Below are 19,562 nucleotides of genomic sequence, written 5' to 3'. Positions count from 1 at the left end.
ATACACAACAAACTGAGATGCTCTGTGTATTCTGAGCCCTTTCTATCAGAACCAGCATTAACTTCTGGAGCAGTTTGAGCTCCAGTAGCTCGTCTGTTTGATCGGACCACACGGGCATCAATGAGCCTCGGCCGCCCATGACCCTGTGGCCGGTTCTCCACTGGTCCTTCATGACCCTGTGGCCGGTTCTCCACTGGTCCTTCATGACCCTGTGGCCGGTTCTCCACTGGTCCTTCATGACCCTGTGGCCGGTTCTCCACTGGTCCTCCATGACCCTGTGGCCGGTTCTCCACTGGTCCTCCATGACCCTGTGGCCGGTTCTCCACTGGTCCTCCATGACCCTGTGGCTGGTTCTCCACTGGTCCTCCATGACCCTGTGGCCGGTCCTCCACTGGTCCTCCATGACCCTGTGGCCGGTTCTCCACTGGTCCTTCATGACCCTGTGGCCGGTTCTCCACTGGTCCTCCATGACCCTGTGGCCGGTCCTCCACTGGTCCTTCATGACCCTGTGGCCGGTTCTCCACTGGTCCTCCATGACCCTGTGGCCGGTTCTCCACTGGTCCTTCATGACCCTGTGGCCGGTTCTCCACTGGTCCTCCATGACCCTGTGGCCGGTTCTCCACTGGTCCTCCATGACCCTGTGGCCGGTTCTCCACTGGTCCTCCATGACCCTGTGGCCGGTTCTCCACTGGTCCTTCATGATCCTGTGGCCGGTTCTCCACTGGTTCTTCATGATCCTGTGGCCGGTTCTCCACTGGTCCTCCATGACCCTGTGGCCGGTTCTCCACTGGTTCTTCATGATCCTGTGGCCGGTTCTCCACTGGTCCTTCATGACCCTGTGGCCGGTTCTCCACTGGTCCTTCATGACCCTGTGGCCGGTTCTCCACTGGTCCTCCATGACCCTGTGGCCGGTTCTCCACTGGTCCTCCATGATCCTGTGGCCGGTTCTCCACTGGTCCTCCATGACCCTGTGGCCGGTTCTCCACTGGTCCTCCATGACCCTGTGGCCGGTTCTCCACTGGTCCTCCATGACCCTGTGGCCGGTTCTCCACTGGTCCTCCATGATCCTGTGGCTGGTTCTCCACTGGTCCTTCATGACCCTGTGGCCGGTTCTCCACTGGTCCTCCATGACCCTGTGGCCGGTTCTCCACTGGTCCTTCATTACCCTGTGGCCGGTTCTCCACTGGTCCTCCATGACCCTGTGGCCGGTTCTCCACTGGTCCTTCCTTGGAGCACTTTTGATAGAGACTGACCACTGCAGACCGGGAACACCCCACAAGAGCTGCAGTTTTGGAGATGCTCTGACCCAGTCCTCTAGTCGTCACAATCTGGCCCTTGTCAAACTCGCTCAAATCCGTACGCTTGCCCATTTTTCCTGCTTCTAACACATCAACTCTTAGGACAAAATGTTCACTTGCTGCCTAATATATCCCACCCACTAACAGAGATCATCAGTGTTATAATGTTATGCCTGATCGGTTTAGTCCAGCTATGAGTAACCACTTCTAGCCAAAATAACTTTGAATTTGGTTGCATGACATATTTCCCCAAAATAACTTGCGAGATGTATAATATTCCATCTTGTAAGCAAAGTTGGTTTTATTTCTTTGACATGTTCATGTTCTAGATGAGTCTATTCTTGGGCTATGGTTGGACGTCTACATTTTCACTGACAGCCCAAATGTTGCATTGTTTGTAGATGTTTTTGGACGGCTAGGCGTCTTTTAAACGCAAAATTGCTTGCTGGGCAATGTATAGTGTAATAGTTTCACTATTCATGCAATGACAAATACTTTGGTATGTTACATGTATAAATAAAATAATGACGCACCGGAAAGGAGAGACAATAAGAAGATTCTGTTTCCATGGAGAATGAGGAGCATATGCAAATAAACGCTTACGGGTTTAACCAAACCACCTTACAATAGCAATGCTGACCCATTTATGAGATGTTACTCACTCTTTTGTGCGAGGTGTAAGTGTTCCCCGTGTCCCCGTCCCTCATTATTGATTCTCACAAGAGTGTCAAATGAAAACAACGACCTCTAGCTTTACTACGCAAGCGTCATAATCCCGCACGCGTCAGTGACGATATTCTCAATGAATAAGCGAGATCGGCTCGAGCAGAATCAATCGAGCTCAGTCCGCGGGAGCGCGCGACACACACACCGATGCTCTGCCGCTCATCCCCGCGAACGCGATACACGCCCGGGAATAGTGTGTGGTTTGGGCGAAGTGTCCGGTCGGTCATGCGTTTGGAGGAGCGCTGTGAGCCTTCAGCATGAAATCCTTCAAATATCCTTCAAACACTCTTCTGGAATTATCAGTCATTTTCCTTCTCATTCAAAACTCCAGGATGGAAACCGAAGGTAAGATGTGACATATTTTTCTTTCTTTAATTCATGCAAACTTTTACTACTCGCCTCTTAAACATGCTATGCATTATTTGAACGCAGCATGTTCTGATGATAGTGGCTGTCTGCCTATAAATCTATACATAAATGGGCTCCAGCCAATGTTCTCTGAAGAGAAGAACACTAGTGTCAGAGGAACTTTTGACCCTTCTCGCGGTACACTCTGTTCTTTGGCATGGCAATATTTCACTTGTTTAACTTCACGCGTTCTTTGACTTCACGGGCCGAGCGTGGCACAGATTGGGGCTTTTCTCGCTGCTTATCTACTAAATGTTGGAAGACGTGTTTGATGCAGTCGGTCACTCAGGTGCTTCTTTCCACACAAAGACCGAGCTCAGGTGCGTCTGTGCGCACTGCGGTCCATGGCACAGGTTTTAAATTAAAAAAAAGTTGCATTGCTCATAAACCCAAGCATTGAATAAAAATAAGCGATGGACATCTGCGAGCATTTTAAGTGCATGTGAAAAGGACGAATAGAACGCAAATGTGCTTGGAGAGCTGTGCGTATTTTGGGTAGTTTTGGTTTAGAAGCCGACTAATTCATTATTAAATTCGTTCATTTGCATATTTTAGTCCAAAATACACTGTAAAATCGAATAATTTAGATTCACTTAAAAAGGCATGCAAACAATTGCCTTAAAAAACAAGAAGAGTAGGCCTATGTTTTACTTGATAGTTTACTTTAAATATAATTTAATCGTTGCCATTGTCTGTGTGTGACTCAAGCATGATCAACTAAGCATTATAGAGGGATTATATCAAAGTTTCACAGGTGTTTATGATCATTCAATTTCAAAAGAACATGAAATATAGTTTTGTTAGATGATATTCATGTGTATTATATTTTGGGGTGTCACAATATATCGCAATGCAAAAATGCAACAAAATGTATCGTGGATAGTTCACCAAATATTAAAATGACCGTGTGAGATATAATGTTGAATAATAATAATGCAAAGGGGGAACATTTGTGTGTCCTGTTAATGCCAAATGTCTTATTTTAACAGTAAACAGTGGCCTACACTGTTTTAAATATATCTAGTCAGTGACAGAGTAAAGGCATATTCTTCTAAAATAATTTTGTTTTATTCTGGTGTCACCATTGTCCTGTGCATTGGGTCATTTGCATATTTTATTCCTCTATACACTGTAACATCTAATTAGTTAGATTTACTTTAAAAAAAAGCCATGCAAACAAAGAAGAGTATGTTTTACTTACACAAGAGTTATGAGAGTACTTGATAATTTACTTTAAATATCATTTAATCGTTGCCATTGTCTGTGTGTGACTCAAGCATGATCAACTATCATACCAGCACCAACATTTGTAGCATTTTAATAATTTTTTTGTTAACATCATGGCATATGTCTTGGACTATCGCAATAATATCGTACAGTATACGGGATATGTAACAAATCGTGACATGAGGGTATCGTTTATATATATATTCTTCCCTTCCTTTGAAATCAAATAACTGTGATTTCTTGTTGCATCGCTGCATCAATAGGAAGATAATTCTAATAATATCGGTGAAGTGATGGAGACTGATCTCCATAATGGTGACTTACAACAGCTTATGTTAAGTTCTTCAGTTGTATTGACAATTGAACATTTAAGATGACTTTGGCAAATTAGCAAACGTAAACAGAGAAAGAAAATGGCAGAAGTGGAGAAAATGAGTGAAAAGACTATATCATTTATTTATTTTTTGCTTGACAAAATGGCACTCAAAACCATTATCTTAACTTGGGTTATTTGAGTAAAAAAGGCATATTATGTGAATAGTACAGATTACTAGATTTTTACAATTAAGTAAAGTACTGTTGGGATTTGCAGTGTATAAATAAACCCTTTTAAAGATCGATTTCTGCTGTTAAAACTTTGAGATTGATTTTACAGTGTTTGTTTGAGGTCACAGAGATGTGTTTAAAATAATAATATGTACAAAATGAAGCTCTTATTTTCCCTTCAATTTAATTTCATATGTATCTTGGACTTAATCAAAGCCCCTGGTCATATATTACTGAAGGTGTATCATTATATCACTATATGAAGATAATAAGACTTTTCATAAATGTGAGATGCTAGTAATATTGCTTATGTTTTGGGCCAGTTTGAAAAATACAATATTTGCCAGTAAAATATCCTTAAAACAGGATACATTTCCCATTTTCTTTCTTGTTTTAAGTATAAACCTCATTCAATTTGAATTTGCCAGTTTCATAAGAAATAAATCACATTATTCAAACTAGACAACACTAAACAAGCAAATCCAAACCGGAGTGAAGTAGTATACACACACACGTGTAAATGATTTGCATTTGTTCATCTTTTAAAATTTCTTTTTTTTTTTTTCCTGGTTTATGTTTTGGATCCAGTTGGAATTGTGTTTATAAGTATGTAGCATGTTTTTGGAAATATTAAAACGGCAGTATCTCTCAGAACCCTAACAAAACATGAGTTAATAAATAAGTGAACTCAGCATTTATCTGTTTGTGAGCAGAGCATGTGGAGTCATAGCGAGAAGAAGTCAAATGGGCTCAGGCTTCATGAGGTGAGCACAGGCGATCTGAGGGTGCAGAGGGATCTTATATCAGATGCTTGAGTCACAGGAAGACTGAACACCATCCAAACCAACACGCTAGACCATGATTTATTTAACAAGAATGAAGACGATGCTGTGAGAGATAGACGTGGCGTGTTTAATGAGCTTTAATTATGAATCTAAATGACTTTAATAAAGCCATTCTTTCATGTAATTCTCACATTCTGTTCAGAGGGAAAATCATGGCGCACTTCCATTTTACAACTCATTTATTTCTGGTTATGTATATTTTTCATGCACTCTAGTCACCTATTGACTAAACGGCAACATAAGTGCCCTTTAAATTTAAGATTGAAAAAATCTTGACATTTTCAGAGACAGGAGAAACAATACTCGGATGATTGCTGTGTAAAGAATTTTCCCAACTCAGTTTTGATCTGAAAAATCACCCAGAAATCACCCGCATTTACTACTGCTCAGACTCCGGTCCCGCATTTACTACTGCTCAGACTCCGGTCCCGCATTTACTACTGCTCAGACTCCGGTCCCGCGTTTACTACTGCTCAGACTCCGGTCCCGCATTTACTACTGCTCAGACTCCGGTCCCGCATTTACTACTGCTCAGACTCCGGTCCCGCATTTACTACTGCTCAGACTCCGGTCCCGCATTTACTACTGCTCAGACTCCGGTCCCGCATTTACTACTGCTCAGACTCCGGTCCCGCGTTTACTACTGCTCAGACTCCGGTCCCGCATTTACTACTGCTCAGACTCCGGTCCCGCATTTACTACTGCTCAGACTCCGGTCCCGCATTTACTACTGCTCAGACTCCGGTCCCGCATTTACTACTGCTCAGACTCCGGTCCCGCATTTACTACTGCTCAGACTCCGGTCCCGCATTTACTACTGCTCAGACTCCGGTCCCGCGTTTACTACTGCTCAGACTCCGGTCCCGCGTTTACTACTGCTCAGACTCCGGTCCCGCATTTACTACTGCTCAGACTCCGGTCCCGCGTTTACTACTGCTCAGACTCCGGTCCCGCATTTACTACTGCTCAGACTCCGGTCCCGCGTTTACTACTGCTCAGACTCCGGTCCCGCATTTACTACTGCGCAGACTCTGATCCCGCGTTTACTACTGCGCAGACTCCGGTCCCGCGTTTACTACTGCTCAGACTCCGGTCCCGCGTTTACTACTGCTCAGACTCCTATCCCGCGTTTACTACTGCTCAGACTCCTATCCCGCGTTTACTACTGCGCAGACTCCAGTCCCGCGTTTACTACTGCGCAGACTACGGTCCCGCGTTTACTACTGCGCAGACTACGGTCCCGCGTTTACTACTGCGCAGACTACGGTCCCGCGTTTACTACTGCGCAGACTACGGTCCCGCGTTTACTACTGCGCAGACTACGGTCCCGCATTTACTACTGCGCAGACTCCAGTCCCGCATTTACTACTGTGCAGACTCCAGTCCCGCGTTTACTACTGCGCAGACTACGGTCCCGCATTTACTACTGCGCAGACTCCAGTCCCGCGTTTACTACTGTGCAGACTCCAGTCCCGCGTTTACTACTGTGCAGACTCCGGTCCCGCATTTACTACTGTGCAGACTCCAGTCCCGCATTTACTACTGTGCAGACTCCAGTCCCGCATTTACTACTGCGCAGACTCCAGTCCCGCATTTACTACTGTGCAGACTCCGGTCCCGCATTTACTACTGTGCAGACTCCAGTCCCGCATTTACTACTGCGCAGACTCCAGTCCCGCATTTACTACTGTGCAGACTCCGGTCCCGCGTTTACTACTGCGCAGACTATGGTCCCGCGTTTACTACTGCGCAGACTCTGATCCCGCGTTTACTACTGCGCAGACTCCAGTCCAGCGTTTACTACTGTGCAGACTCCAGTCCCGCGTTTACTACTGCGCAGACTCCAGTCCAGCGTTTACTACTGTGCAGACTCCAGTCCCGCGTTTACTACTGCTCAGACTCCGGTCCCGCGTTTACTACTGCTCAGACTCCAGTCCCGCATTTACTACTGCGCAGACTCCAGTCCCGCATTTACTACTGTGCAGACTCCGGTCCCGCGTTTACTACTGCGCAGACTATGGTCCCGCGTTTACTACTGCGCAGACTCTGATCCCGCGTTTACTACTGCGCAGACTCCAGTCCAGCGTTTACTACTGTGCAGACTCCAGTCCCGCGTTTACTACTGCGCAGACTCCAGTCCAGCGTTTACTACTGCTCAGACTCCGGTCCCGCGTTTACTACTGCTCAGACTCCGGTCCCGCGTTTACTACTGCTCAGACTCCGGTCCCGCATTTACTACTGCTCAGACTCCGGTCCCGCGTTTACTACTGCTCAGACTCCGGTCCCGCATTTACTACTGCGCAGACTCTGATCCCGCGTTTACTACTGCGCAGACTCCGGTCCCGCGTTTACTACTGCTCAGACTCCGGTCCCGCGTTTACTACTGCTCAGACTCCTATCCCGCGTTTACTACTGCTCAGACTCCTATCCCGCGTTTACTACTGCGCAGACTCCAGTCCCGCGTTTACTACTGCGCAGACTACGGTCCCGCGTTTACTACTGCGCAGACTACGGTCCCGCGTTTACTACTGCGCAGACTACGGTCCCGCGTTTACTACTGCGCAGACTACGGTCCCGCGTTTACTACTGCGCAGACTACGGTCCCGCATTTACTACTGCGCAGACTCCAGTCCCGCATTTACTACTGTGCAGACTCCAGTCCCGCGTTTACTACTGCGCAGACTACGGTCCCGCATTTACTACTGCGCAGACTCCAGTCCCGCGTTTACTACTGTGCAGACTCCAGTCCCGCGTTTACTACTGTGCAGACTCCGGTCCCGCATTTACTACTGTGCAGACTCCAGTCCCGCATTTACTACTGTGCAGACTCCAGTCCCGCATTTACTACTGCGCAGACTCCAGTCCCGCATTTACTACTGTGCAGACTCCGGTCCCGCATTTACTACTGTGCAGACTCCAGTCCCGCATTTACTACTGCGCAGACTCCAGTCCCGCATTTACTACTGTGCAGACTCCGGTCCCGCGTTTACTACTGCGCAGACTATGGTCCCGCGTTTACTACTGCGCAGACTCTGATCCCGCGTTTACTACTGCGCAGACTCCAGTCCAGCGTTTACTACTGTGCAGACTCCAGTCCCGCGTTTACTACTGCGCAGACTCCAGTCCAGCGTTTACTACTGTGCAGACTCCAGTCCCGCGTTTACTACTGCGCAGACTCTGATCCCGCGTTTACTACTGCGCAGACTCCAGTCCAGCGTTTACTACTGTGCAGACTCCAGTCCCGCGTTTACTACTGCGCAGACTCCAGTCCCGCGTTTACTACTGCGCAGACTCCAGTCCCGCGTTTACTACTGTGCAGACTCCAGTCCCGCGTTTACTACTGTGCAGACTCCAGTCCCGCGTTTATTACTGCGCAGACTCCGGTCCCGCGTTTACTACTGCGCAGACTCCGGTCCCGCGTTTACTACTGCGCAGACTACGGTCCCTCGTTTACTACTGCGCAGACTCCGGTCCCGCGTTTACTACTGCGCAGACTCTGATCCCGCGTTTACTACTGCGCAGACTCCGATCCCGCGTTTACTACTGCGCAGACTCCAGTCCCGCGTTTACTACTGCGCAGACTCTGATCCCGCGTTTACTACTGCTCAGACTCCAGTCCCGCGTTTACTACTGCGCAGACTCCAGTCCCGTGTTTACTACTGCGCAGACTCCAGTCCCGCGTTTACTACTGCGCAGACTCCAGTCCCGCGTTTACTACTGCGCAGACTCCAGTCCCGCGTTTACTACTGCGCAGACTACGGTACCGCGTTTACTACTGCGCAGACTCTGACCCCGTGTTTACTACTGCGCAGACTCTGATCCCGTGTTTACTACTGCACAGACTCTGACCCGTGTTTACTACTGCGCAGACTCCAGTCCCGCGTTTACTACTGCGCAGACTCTTACCCGTGTTTACTACTGCGCAGACTCCAGTCCCGCGTTTACTACTGCGCAGACTCCAGTCCCGCGTTTACTACTGCGCAGACTCCAGTCCCGCGTTTACTACTGCGCAGACTCCAGTCCCGTGTTTACTACTGCGCAGACTCCAGTCCCGCGTTTACTACTGCGCAGACTCCAGTCCCGCGTTTACTACTGCGCAGACTCCAGTCCCGTGTTTACTACTGCGCAGACTCCAGTCCCGCGTTTACTACTGCGCAGACTACGGTACCGCGTTTACTACTGCGCAGACTCTGATCCCACGTTTACTACTGCGCAGACTCTGATCCCGTGTTTACTACTGCACAGACTCTGACCCGTGTTTACTACTGCACAGACTCTGACCCGTGTTTACTACTGCGCAGACTCTGACCCCGTGTTTACTACTGCGCAGACTCTGATCCCGCGTTTACTACTGCGCAGACTCTGATCCCGTGTTTACTACTGCGCAGACTCTGATCCCACGTTTACTACTGCGCAGACTCTGACCCGTGTTTACTACTGCACAGACTCTGATCCCACGTTTACTACTGCGCAGACTCTGATCCCACGTTTACTACTGCGCAGACTCTGATCCCGTGTTTACTACTGCGCAGACTCTGATCCCGTGTTTACTACTGCACAGACTCTGACCCGTGTTTACTACTGCGCAGACTCTGATCCCACGTTTACTACTGCACAGACTCTGACCCGTGTTTACTACTGCGCAGACTCTGATCCCGTGTTTACTACTGCACAGACTCTGACCCGTGTTTACTACTGCACAGACTCTGACCCGTTTTTACTACTGCGCAGACTCCGATCCCGCATTTACTACTGCACAGACTCTGGTCCCGCGTTTACTTCTGCGCAGACTCCAGTCCCGCGTTTACTACTGCACAGACTCCGATCCTGCGTTTAGTACTGCGCAGACTCCGGTCACCGTGGTTTACGTTTTGTAGCTGTAAAATGTAATAATGCGATGTTGCCAATATGTCCATATTGTACGTTTCAGCATCCAAACGTACAAAAAGTATGTTTTGTGTCTTTGAAAATTACATATTAATACCATAGACTGTAAAAAAAAATATGGAAGTAGTGTCTATGATGTCTCCCATAGGATTCTAAAGAGCAGTTTTGAAGCGTAAATTAGGGTTGAGCTGGCCGTCACCATCTTGGCAGCGCGTCACTCAAGCATAACAGAAAATGGGCAAAGAGGCGGGACGTGGGCGGAGGCTGAGGTGACAGCAGACAGCAGACAAACGGCAATCCACCTGTCACTCAAAGTGGCCACGCCCTTAATTATGCAGCACTTTAAGGCTTTATATAATGTAAATGAATGAGTTATAAAAACATTCCCCCCCCTCACAGTCACCATGAAGGACAACATTAGCCGTACAGACCAAAATCACAGTTAGACTCAGACTGTAAACATGTGTTCTTCTGCTGTAAAGTTGGGCATTTTAACATGAGCTCAATGAGATTCTGCCCCTCTAGTGGCCAGTCCATGAACTGCAGTTTAAGTCACTTCAGTATCGGCTTCAGGAGAAACTGCGGGAGGAGCCGCTCGATTAACACCTACGTGTTAACTATGAGACCAGGCTGTAATTTACAGGGACTTTGCATTAGTGTATTTGTTTCTGGGTTTTTTAAAGTGCCAGATCTGAAAGATCATAGTCTCTTTGTTCCATAGCCTTGGATTGTGTGAACCTTTGCTCAAAGACAAAATATATTACACAAGGATTTTAAAGATTCCACTTCATACATGTCCAGGATTTGCCATGTCAGCCAGGGAACACTAACATCTGACTTAAATTGGAGTACCTCTCTAAGAGGAGAGAAGACGGATTCTGAAACCCATTTATTCTGATGGCAGGGTCTGCATTTCATTTCCATATTTCTCTCCTCACATTCTCTGCTAAAAGTGATGGAGAGTTATGCGACACTGCATTTCAAAAGGCCAGAGTCAAAGACCTGCGCTGTAGATGGACTGCAAATGAAGTCGTCCGGAAGCCCTGTTTCATTAATTGTGTAATAAGATGTACGTGAAGGCTCAGTTATGGCTCTATCAACTTCAGCAGTTTTCTTTCCACAGGACTTTGCTCTATTAAACTCCCGATTATCGGTAGGCTATACATTGTTCTTGTGTTTTTGGTTTGATTTTGAGGCGACTTGGCTCATTATACTATACTAATTGATGAGGAACCCAGTCTCGTTCACTGCGTCTGCGCGGTGTCATGGTTCTGCTATTATCACTGTATTATACTTCAGTTTTCACATATATGTCCCTTGAATTTCTGGTATGTCATTTGTTTTCTTTCCTAGGCTCTGAATTGAGAATTTTTCTTTGGATTTTGAATATGCACAACGTGCATTTCATCTATCATAGCTATGGACATTGAATAAAGAAGTAAAAAACTGTATTACTACTGGTTGGCAGTGTCTTATTCTGTCACCCAGTATGGTTGCCTGGCAACATTGCCTTTTCAAATCCTTTTGCCACTGTTATGAGAGCCTCTTTTGCCCCAATGTTTTCCATGAGCCCTACACAGAGCTAAACCTCAATTGTAGATTGGTCTGACAGGACTGGTCCTGTAATACACTATATTTCCAAAAGTATTGTGCCGGCCCTCCACATCATGAGTTCAGGTGTTCAACCCCTTCATGGCCACATGTGTATAACTCCAGCTCTAGGCCTGCAGACTCTTCTACACACATTAGTGAGACAATGGGCCGCTCTCAGGAGTGTGTGTGTGTGTGTGTGTGTGTGTGTGTGTGTGTGTGTGTGTGTGTGTGTGTGTGTGTGTGTGTGTGTGTGTGTGTGTGTGTGTGTGTGTGTGTGTGTGTGTGTGTGTGTGTGTGTTCGCTTCTACACACATTAGTGAGAGAATGGGCCGCTCTCAGGAGCTCAGAGAACTCAAGCGTGGGGCCGTGATCAGTGGACACCTGTGCAATAAGTCCATCTTCACTACTAAATATTCCACACTCAACTGATAGTGGGATTATAACAAAGTGGAAGCGATTGGGAACAACAGCAACTCAGCCACAAAGAGCGGGGTCAGCGCATGCTGAGGGTCACAGAGCGGGGTCAGCGCATGCTGAGGGTCACAGAGCGGGGTCAGCGCATGCTGAGGGTCACAGATTAGGGTCAGCGCATGCTGAGGGTCACAGAGCGGGGTCAGCGCATGCTGAGGGTCACAGAGCGGGGTCAGCGCATGCTGAGGGTCACAGAGCGGGGTCAGCGCATGCTGAGGGTCACAGAGCGGGGTCAGCTCATGCTGAGGGTCACAGAAGTGGCCAACTTTCTGCAAAGTCAAGAGCTCCAGACCTCCAAACTTCTGTGGCCTTCAGATGAGCTCAAGAACAGTGTGTAGAGCTTCATGGAATGGGTTTCCATGGCTGAGCAGCTCATCCAAGCCTTAGTGCAATGCAAAGCGTGGGATGCAGTGGGGTAAAGTGCGCCGCCACTGGACTCTAGAGCAGTGGAGACGTGTTCTCTCAGTGGCCAATCACGCTTCTCTGTCTGACAATCCCATGGACGAGTCTGGGTTTGGCGGTTGCCAGGAGAACGGGACTTGCCTGACTGCATTGTGCCAAGTGTAAAGTTTGGTGGAGGGGGGATTATAGGGTGGGGTTATTTATCAGGGGTTAGTTCCAGTGAAAGGAACTCTTAATGCTTCACCAAGACATTTTGGACAATTTCATGCTCCCATCTTTGTGGGACCAGTTTGGGGACGGCCCCTTCCTGTCCCAGCATGACTGCTCCAGTGCTCAAAGCGTCTCCATAAAGACATGGATGAGGAGTTTGGTGTGGAGGAACTGGAGTCCTGATAGAGCCGATAGAACAGCTTTGGGATGAATTAGAGCGGAGACTGAGAGCCAGGCCTTCTCGTCCAACATCACAAATGAAGAATCCCCATAAACACACTCCTAAACCTTGAGGAAAGAAGAGCTGGAGCTGTTAGAGCTCCATATTAAACCCTACAGATTGAGAATGGGATGGCAGGCGTCACAACACTTTTGGCGATATAGTGTAGATTATTACGGAATAAATGTACAAAATCGTGGAAAAAAATTCTAAAAGTCAGATTAACAATAACATGAACGATCCTTGTAAACTTTGCAAATGAACAAAATCTCTTGTAGGATAAAATAAATCTACTGTTATTCCAAAAGCTTTAAAAGTGAACCAAAGATTAATTACAGACAAGGTTAATACTGTTAACATGTTCAATAGTCATTTTATCTCAGCCAGTTAGATAACAGACACCAGTAATGAGTCGACTAACTATATATTTTCCTTTACCCCTATATTGCCCACCCACGTTCATAAACTACTCTCAAATTTAGACTGTAAGAAATCAGGTGGGTCTGATCAAATTGAACCAGTTTTTTTTTGTCTGCAGATTTTTATTGCCGAATCTATTTGCTTCGTCTATGCACTACTGTAATTCCTCCATCTTGGAAATCAGCTATGGTTATGCCATTACTAAAAGGAGAAGATCTCTCCGATTATAATGATTATCGGCCTATTTCTAAACTACCGGTTTCAGCAAAAGTTTTTAAATCTATGGTAAATGAACAAAGGAAAAAATACCTAGTTAGTCATTGGGCTCTATTTTACAGATCTGAGCGCATGAGGAGCTGAGAGCATGTCCGAATCCATGATGGGAGAAACGGTCCGCATTTTATTTCTACATCAAAATGGTGCTAAACCGCTCCAACAGTGGTTCTTTGGCTCATAAAGATCCTTTAACCTTAAAGCAGTCTTCTGGACAAATGTGGGCAAAATCTTTTTTTTTTTTTTAAAATACTTTCCTTAATCTGAGCGGCACAAGACTTGGCTACTTTTCCTAAGTTTTCCACCGGTACACACACCCAAAAAATGTAATAGATTCTACAATGTTAAGTGCTTGAAAAAAAGTCCTTAATCCCGCCTTCATGGACAAAAATGGGCACCCATAGGAATGAATGGAAAAACTTTTTTTTTCCCAATAAAAATCAATAAATCCAACACAATGCTGATCATACATACACACAAATGAAGGAGTGAGCAAACACTCACACTCACACACACGCACACACACACACACACACACACACGCGCGCGCACACACACACACACACGCACACACACACTCAAACACACATCCACAAAAGCATTGCATCAAAAGCCATTGAATGAGCCTATAACAGCACTGTAAAAAAAAAATCAGGTCTCCAATTGAAAATGTTCTAGTGACCGATCACATCTAAATTTTTCAGTTGGCCAAATTGAATTTCTGTGAATTTATACAATTTAATTCACAGAAATTAAATTTGGCCAACTAAAGAATTTAGATGTGATCGGTCACTAGAAAATTTTCAATTGGAGACCTGATTTTTTTTTACAGTGAGAGTGAGTTTTAGTTTTTTATTTTTGTCAAATAAAAAACAGTCACACACACACACACACACACACACACAAACAAATGAATTAAATGAGCCAATAACTGGGCAATTTTTAAAAATAAAAAAAGTTAAAAAAAAAGTGTTAAAACATTGGTTTACAGAGTTCAGCCCATAAGCAGCCATTGAGTTCCAAGTCCAAAATAATCCAAAAATCACAAAATAGGCATTAATTGATAGAATACATTTTATCAAAGATGGTGATATAACATTTATATATAAAAAAATAAAAAAATTGGAATCACTCTTGTGACCTTCGTGCCCAAATGTGTCGACGAGGGCGGGATTAAGGGCTGTTCTGCAAGGGTGGCTTGAGGGCTAAAGGGGCTTAAAAGGTTCTTTGTACAGCAGTGGTGCTATATAGCACATTAACCACCCCAAAGAACCACTGAAAAACAGCTGAAGAACCATACAGAGGCTTAACAGGTTTTGTATATGGTCGTAGTGCTATATAGCACCTCAATCATCCCGAAGAACGGCTGAAGAACCACTCAAGCACTTAAAGTGGTTCCCCTATGATTATGAGCCAAAGAATCTCTTTTAGTGCCATAAAGCAGCATTTCTTCTAGAGTAGTCAATGTCATTGGTCATTACTGCAACAGGTCATTCTGATACATGCAATGACTATCCATTATGACATGTAACATACAATAAACCAATCAGAGCTTGTCTCCCTTTCCCTTTAAAAGTCAGTTGCGCTTGCTAACGATTGGTTAAATAAGTAGTAATTTAATTCGTCATTACCGCAAATAGCTAATTCTGAGACATGCGATGACTTTCATTATGACATGTAGGCCTTTCTATCTTTATGTACACAATAATAATCTTTTACATTGCAATCCTTTTATTTTGAATATTTGAGGAAAATCATGTTATACAGTAAAGGCATCGCTGGGTATGCTTCCAAATTACATCCCTAGTCTTTTATGCTTACATAGAAATAACCATAGTCAGCAAAGTGGATTAAATGAGAAGGATCTGGGGTGCACTCAGAACACGGAAAATCAGCTTTTCCTTATTATTCTGTGCATGATTTACAAGCTATTAGTCCACTAGAAACACGTTTAAAAATGCATTGCAGTGTAAAATGAATTAATCATGTGGCTGTTTTAATTAATGTGTTGATTTATGATTTATGATTCATGTTTTTGCTTTGAATGGTTGGAATTTGTCTTGTGTGTTATATTTTTATGTGAAATTTGAGTACGGCCATCTTGGCTGAGAGATGAAGAGATTTATTTTAATCTCAATGGGAGTAGTAAAGAATAAATGAATTGCATGAAACAAAAAGGTAAACCTAAATCTAAAACATTTCCACGGGTTTAGAGAGCGTCCTTCGGCTCTGTAGGGCCATTTATTGCCTGGTTTCCTCATCTGTGTCATCATCTCTTATGCTTTCTCAGAAGTAAGAGTCTGTATCTTTAGTGCATATCCTCCATTAGCATGCATTCATTACTGATATGCTCATTCATTTCTAGTTTGCTGATTCAATAAATGAGTTGCATATACGGTCACACTTGGTCCAATTCTCACTATTAAAGGGATAATGATAATTCTGTCATCATTTACTCACTCTCATGTTGCTCCAAGCCTGTGTGAATGTCTTTCTTGCTGAACACAAAGATATTTGGAAGATTTATTTTTTCCCCCACCATGGTAGCCAAACATTCTTCCAAATAAAGACATTTATACAGCTTTGGAACAACTTGAGTGTGACTATGAAGACATCATTTTCATTGGGTGAACTATTAAAGGTGCACTATGTAAGTTTTCCGTCCGCTAGAGGTCGCCTGTTCAAAACAAGGCGTAGTTTGATGACGTCCCATTTGAGTGCAGAATCTCGGGTCATGTGATCTTCAGCTCAGAATCGGGACAGGATTTGGGCAGAAATCATGTTGATGGATGTGATTATTAAAGGGGGGGGGGGAAACACTCAGTTTCAGTCAGTCTCATGTCAATCTTGAGTACCTATAGAGTAGCATTGCATCCTGCATATCTCCGAAAAGTCTTTATGTTTATTATAATTATAAAAGAAAGATGCGCTGTTCCGAGTCTTTCCGGAAAAAGCCGTGCGGCTGGGGGCGTATCGTGTGGGCGGAGCTAAAGAATGTCGAGCGCGCGCCGCTGTTACTGAGTTGAGTGCGTCTGAAAGCTGCGTCATCTCTAAAAGCGGGGAAAAACTTTATTCAACATAAAAAATGGCTTTTAATCAGATACAGCCATTCATCTATGATCCGGAATCAGACCCAGAGGCTGAAGTTGAACAGGAGCAGCAGCAAAAACGACTAGAGCAGGACGTCGACTATGTGGTATAAGTTACACGACTATCGTCGACTATGTGGTATAAGTTGTGTGTGTGTGTATGTATGTGTGTGTGTGTTTACGCGTGGTTTGTGTAGACGTGATTTGTAGTAAGCGGACTGGTTTTGCGCGTCAGGCTAGTGTTTACATAGAAAGACATGGAATAGTAGCACATTTGAATGAAGAAGCGCGCTTATTTAGTTCAACATATTTCCCCATTCTTTGTGTATTGTTGTTTGGAGTGCTTTTACAATACACAAACATACACATATAGTGGCCAGCTAAACAAATGTACACACACTATACATCGCATGCTCCATTGATCAATACGTGATCATGTTTGGGCTACTTGATGGGCATAGGCAAAAACAGACATTTGAAGCAGTCAACCCTGCGGTTCCAACGTTGGGACCTTTATCGCTGGGACCGCTCCATCCTTCAGTATTAGGCGATCTGAAAATCCGTCGTCGAACTGGGCCTTGTTTATAAAACAATCGGCACCGAAATGCAGGGAACAGACATAAATATTTGCGCAACTCCGGGAAAGCAAATTCCATCTGTACGAGCCAGCGCTTTGATGGGCGTAGCCTCTCTCTCTCTCTCTCTCTCTCTCTCTCTCTCTCTCTCTCTCTCTCTCTCTCTCTCTCGCTCTCTCTCTCTCTCTCTCTCGCTCTCTCTCTCTCTCTCGCGCGCGCTCTTCCGGTAGAATTGTCCTTACGGCCCATACAAGGAAATTCCGCCCTGTTGACGTCAAGCGGACCCATGATCGAAAAAAACTTTCCGAAACTTATGACTAACAGGAAGTACTAATTTTGGCAAAGAAATACTCCCATCAAACGTCCACCTTAGCTTTTGGAACTGTGTCCATGTTTAGCATGGGAATCCAAGTCTTTAACAGTGCAAAAAGATCAGTATGCATGAAACAGCATTTCACCCCCCCTTTAACGTTACTGTAGAGAAGCAGAGCAGGAGTGAGTGTTGTGGAGCTGAGGAACCGCTGGAGCGATTGTTAATAAGATGAACGCAACACACGCCTCGCGAGCAGCGGGACTTTTATTATGCCACAGTCACCGACAGGACTTTTATTATGGCATAGTCGCCGGTGGGACTTTTATTATGCCACAGTCACCGACAGGACTTTTATTATGGCATAGTCGCCGGTGGGACTTTTATTATGGCATAGTCGACTTTTTCCTCAATAAACTCCTAATTTGCTTATTAATAGTTAGTAAGGTAGTTGTTAAGATTAGGTATGGTGTGGGATTATGGGATGTAAAATATGATCATGCAGAATAAGGCATTAATATGAACTCTATAAGTACTAATAGGACCCACTTTATATTAGGTGGCCTTAACTACTATGTACTAACATTTTTTTACATTGTACTTACATTTTAAAAAATACCTGCATGTAATTACATCTGTAATTATCTTCTGTAGTTATATTTGTAATTACACAGTTGACCAAACCCTACCCTTAAACTTACCCAGACCACCACACCTGTCCCTAACTTTACCAGTATCCCACCTCAATATCAGCAAAGGTGTTTTTCAATACAATTTGAACACAGTAAGTACATTGTACTTATTTTTAGATGTAAGTACATAGTAGTTAAGGCCACCTAATATAAAGTGGGGCCTACTAATAAATAGACAATATCCCAGTAATATGCATGATAATAAGCAACTAGTTAGTGAGAATTGGACACTAAACCAAAGTGTTAATGTCAATATTCATAAAGTCTCCAATAATAATTCCATGACATTATAATGTGGTACAAAATACATTTTTTTTAAACATATTTTCCAGTAAAAATATCCTTAATCAGAATACATTTACATGAGATGTGTAAATTGTGATATAGTAAATTGTTTTTCTTATTGGCCTTTTTTTCTTGTTTTACTATTTTAATAAAAACTGCTAAATGTTATCAATGCTGAAACATAAAAATGTTGATCCAAAATACAGTAAAAACAGTAATATTGTAAAATATTTTTACAATGTCAAATAACTGCTTTCTATGTGAATATATTTTAAAATGTAACTTATTTCTGTGAATTTATCATCATAACTCCAGTCTTCACTGTCACATGATCTTTCAGAAATCATTCTCATATGAGGATCTGATGATCTACACACATTTATGATTATTATCAGTGTTCAGGATTATTTTAGTATTTTTACTTTCCAAGTAATTTTATTTTTCAAGCATATGTACTTTATCAGTGTTGTTCTTTGGAAAACTTTTACTTCACAACCTTCCAAAACATAATATTGTACTTTTTACTGCACTATGTTTCATACTGAATATCAATTAATACTTTATTACATTAAAAATGTAGTAGGCCTATTGTATACTTTTCCTCAAGTAGAAGTAATGCAAATTTTACTCGAGTACAAGTATGAAAGTACTATAGTTTTAATGTAAATATTGTAAGTATTCAAGGTAAAAAAAAAACAAAAAACTTTTATTTATGAAATGTAGCGCAGTAAAAAGTATGACATTATAAATTATGCTTTGGAATGTAATGAAATAAAAGTTTTCCAAAGAAAAACACTGATAAAATATATACTTGAAAAATGTTCTGAGTAGAAAGTAAAAATAAGCCTCCGATGAATATAAAGTTCATAAGAATAGTATTTATCTGAAATAGAAGCTTTTGTACATTATAAATGTCACTTTTGATCAATTTAATGCGTCCTTGCTGAATACATTTATTCATTTCTTTAAGTTCTTTCCCAAAAAAGAAAATAATAATAATAATTCTTACCGACCCAAAACTTTTGATCGCTAGTACAATGTTACAAAAGCTTCTATTTCAGATAAATACTGTTCTTATGAACTTT

The 19,562-nt window shown here is 43.8% G+C and overlaps 1 protein-coding gene across 1 annotated transcript in view; it reads left to right on the top strand.

Annotated features, from left to right (window-relative positions):
* Positions 1-2,281: 2,281 nt before the first annotated feature.
* rxfp2a (relaxin family peptide receptor 2a) overlaps positions 2,282-19,562 on the top strand; it is a gene marked incomplete at its 5' end in the record, with an annotated part of 132,904 nt that continues 115,623 nt past the window's right edge. Inside the window, one exon of the mRNA XM_079804704.1 lies at positions 2,282-2,369. Coding sequence (XP_079660830.1) covers positions 2,282-2,369 — 88 coding nt within the window. The remainder of the gene's footprint in view (positions 2,370-19,562) is intronic.

This window comes from Gobio gobio (assembly GCF_949357685.1).
Source record: "Gobio gobio genome assembly, chromosome: 22".
Lineage (NCBI taxonomy): Eukaryota > Metazoa > Chordata > Actinopteri > Cypriniformes > Gobionidae > Gobio > Gobio gobio.
Note: the sequence above shows the minus strand (reverse complement) of the source record. Positions and strands in the feature narration are given on the sequence as shown.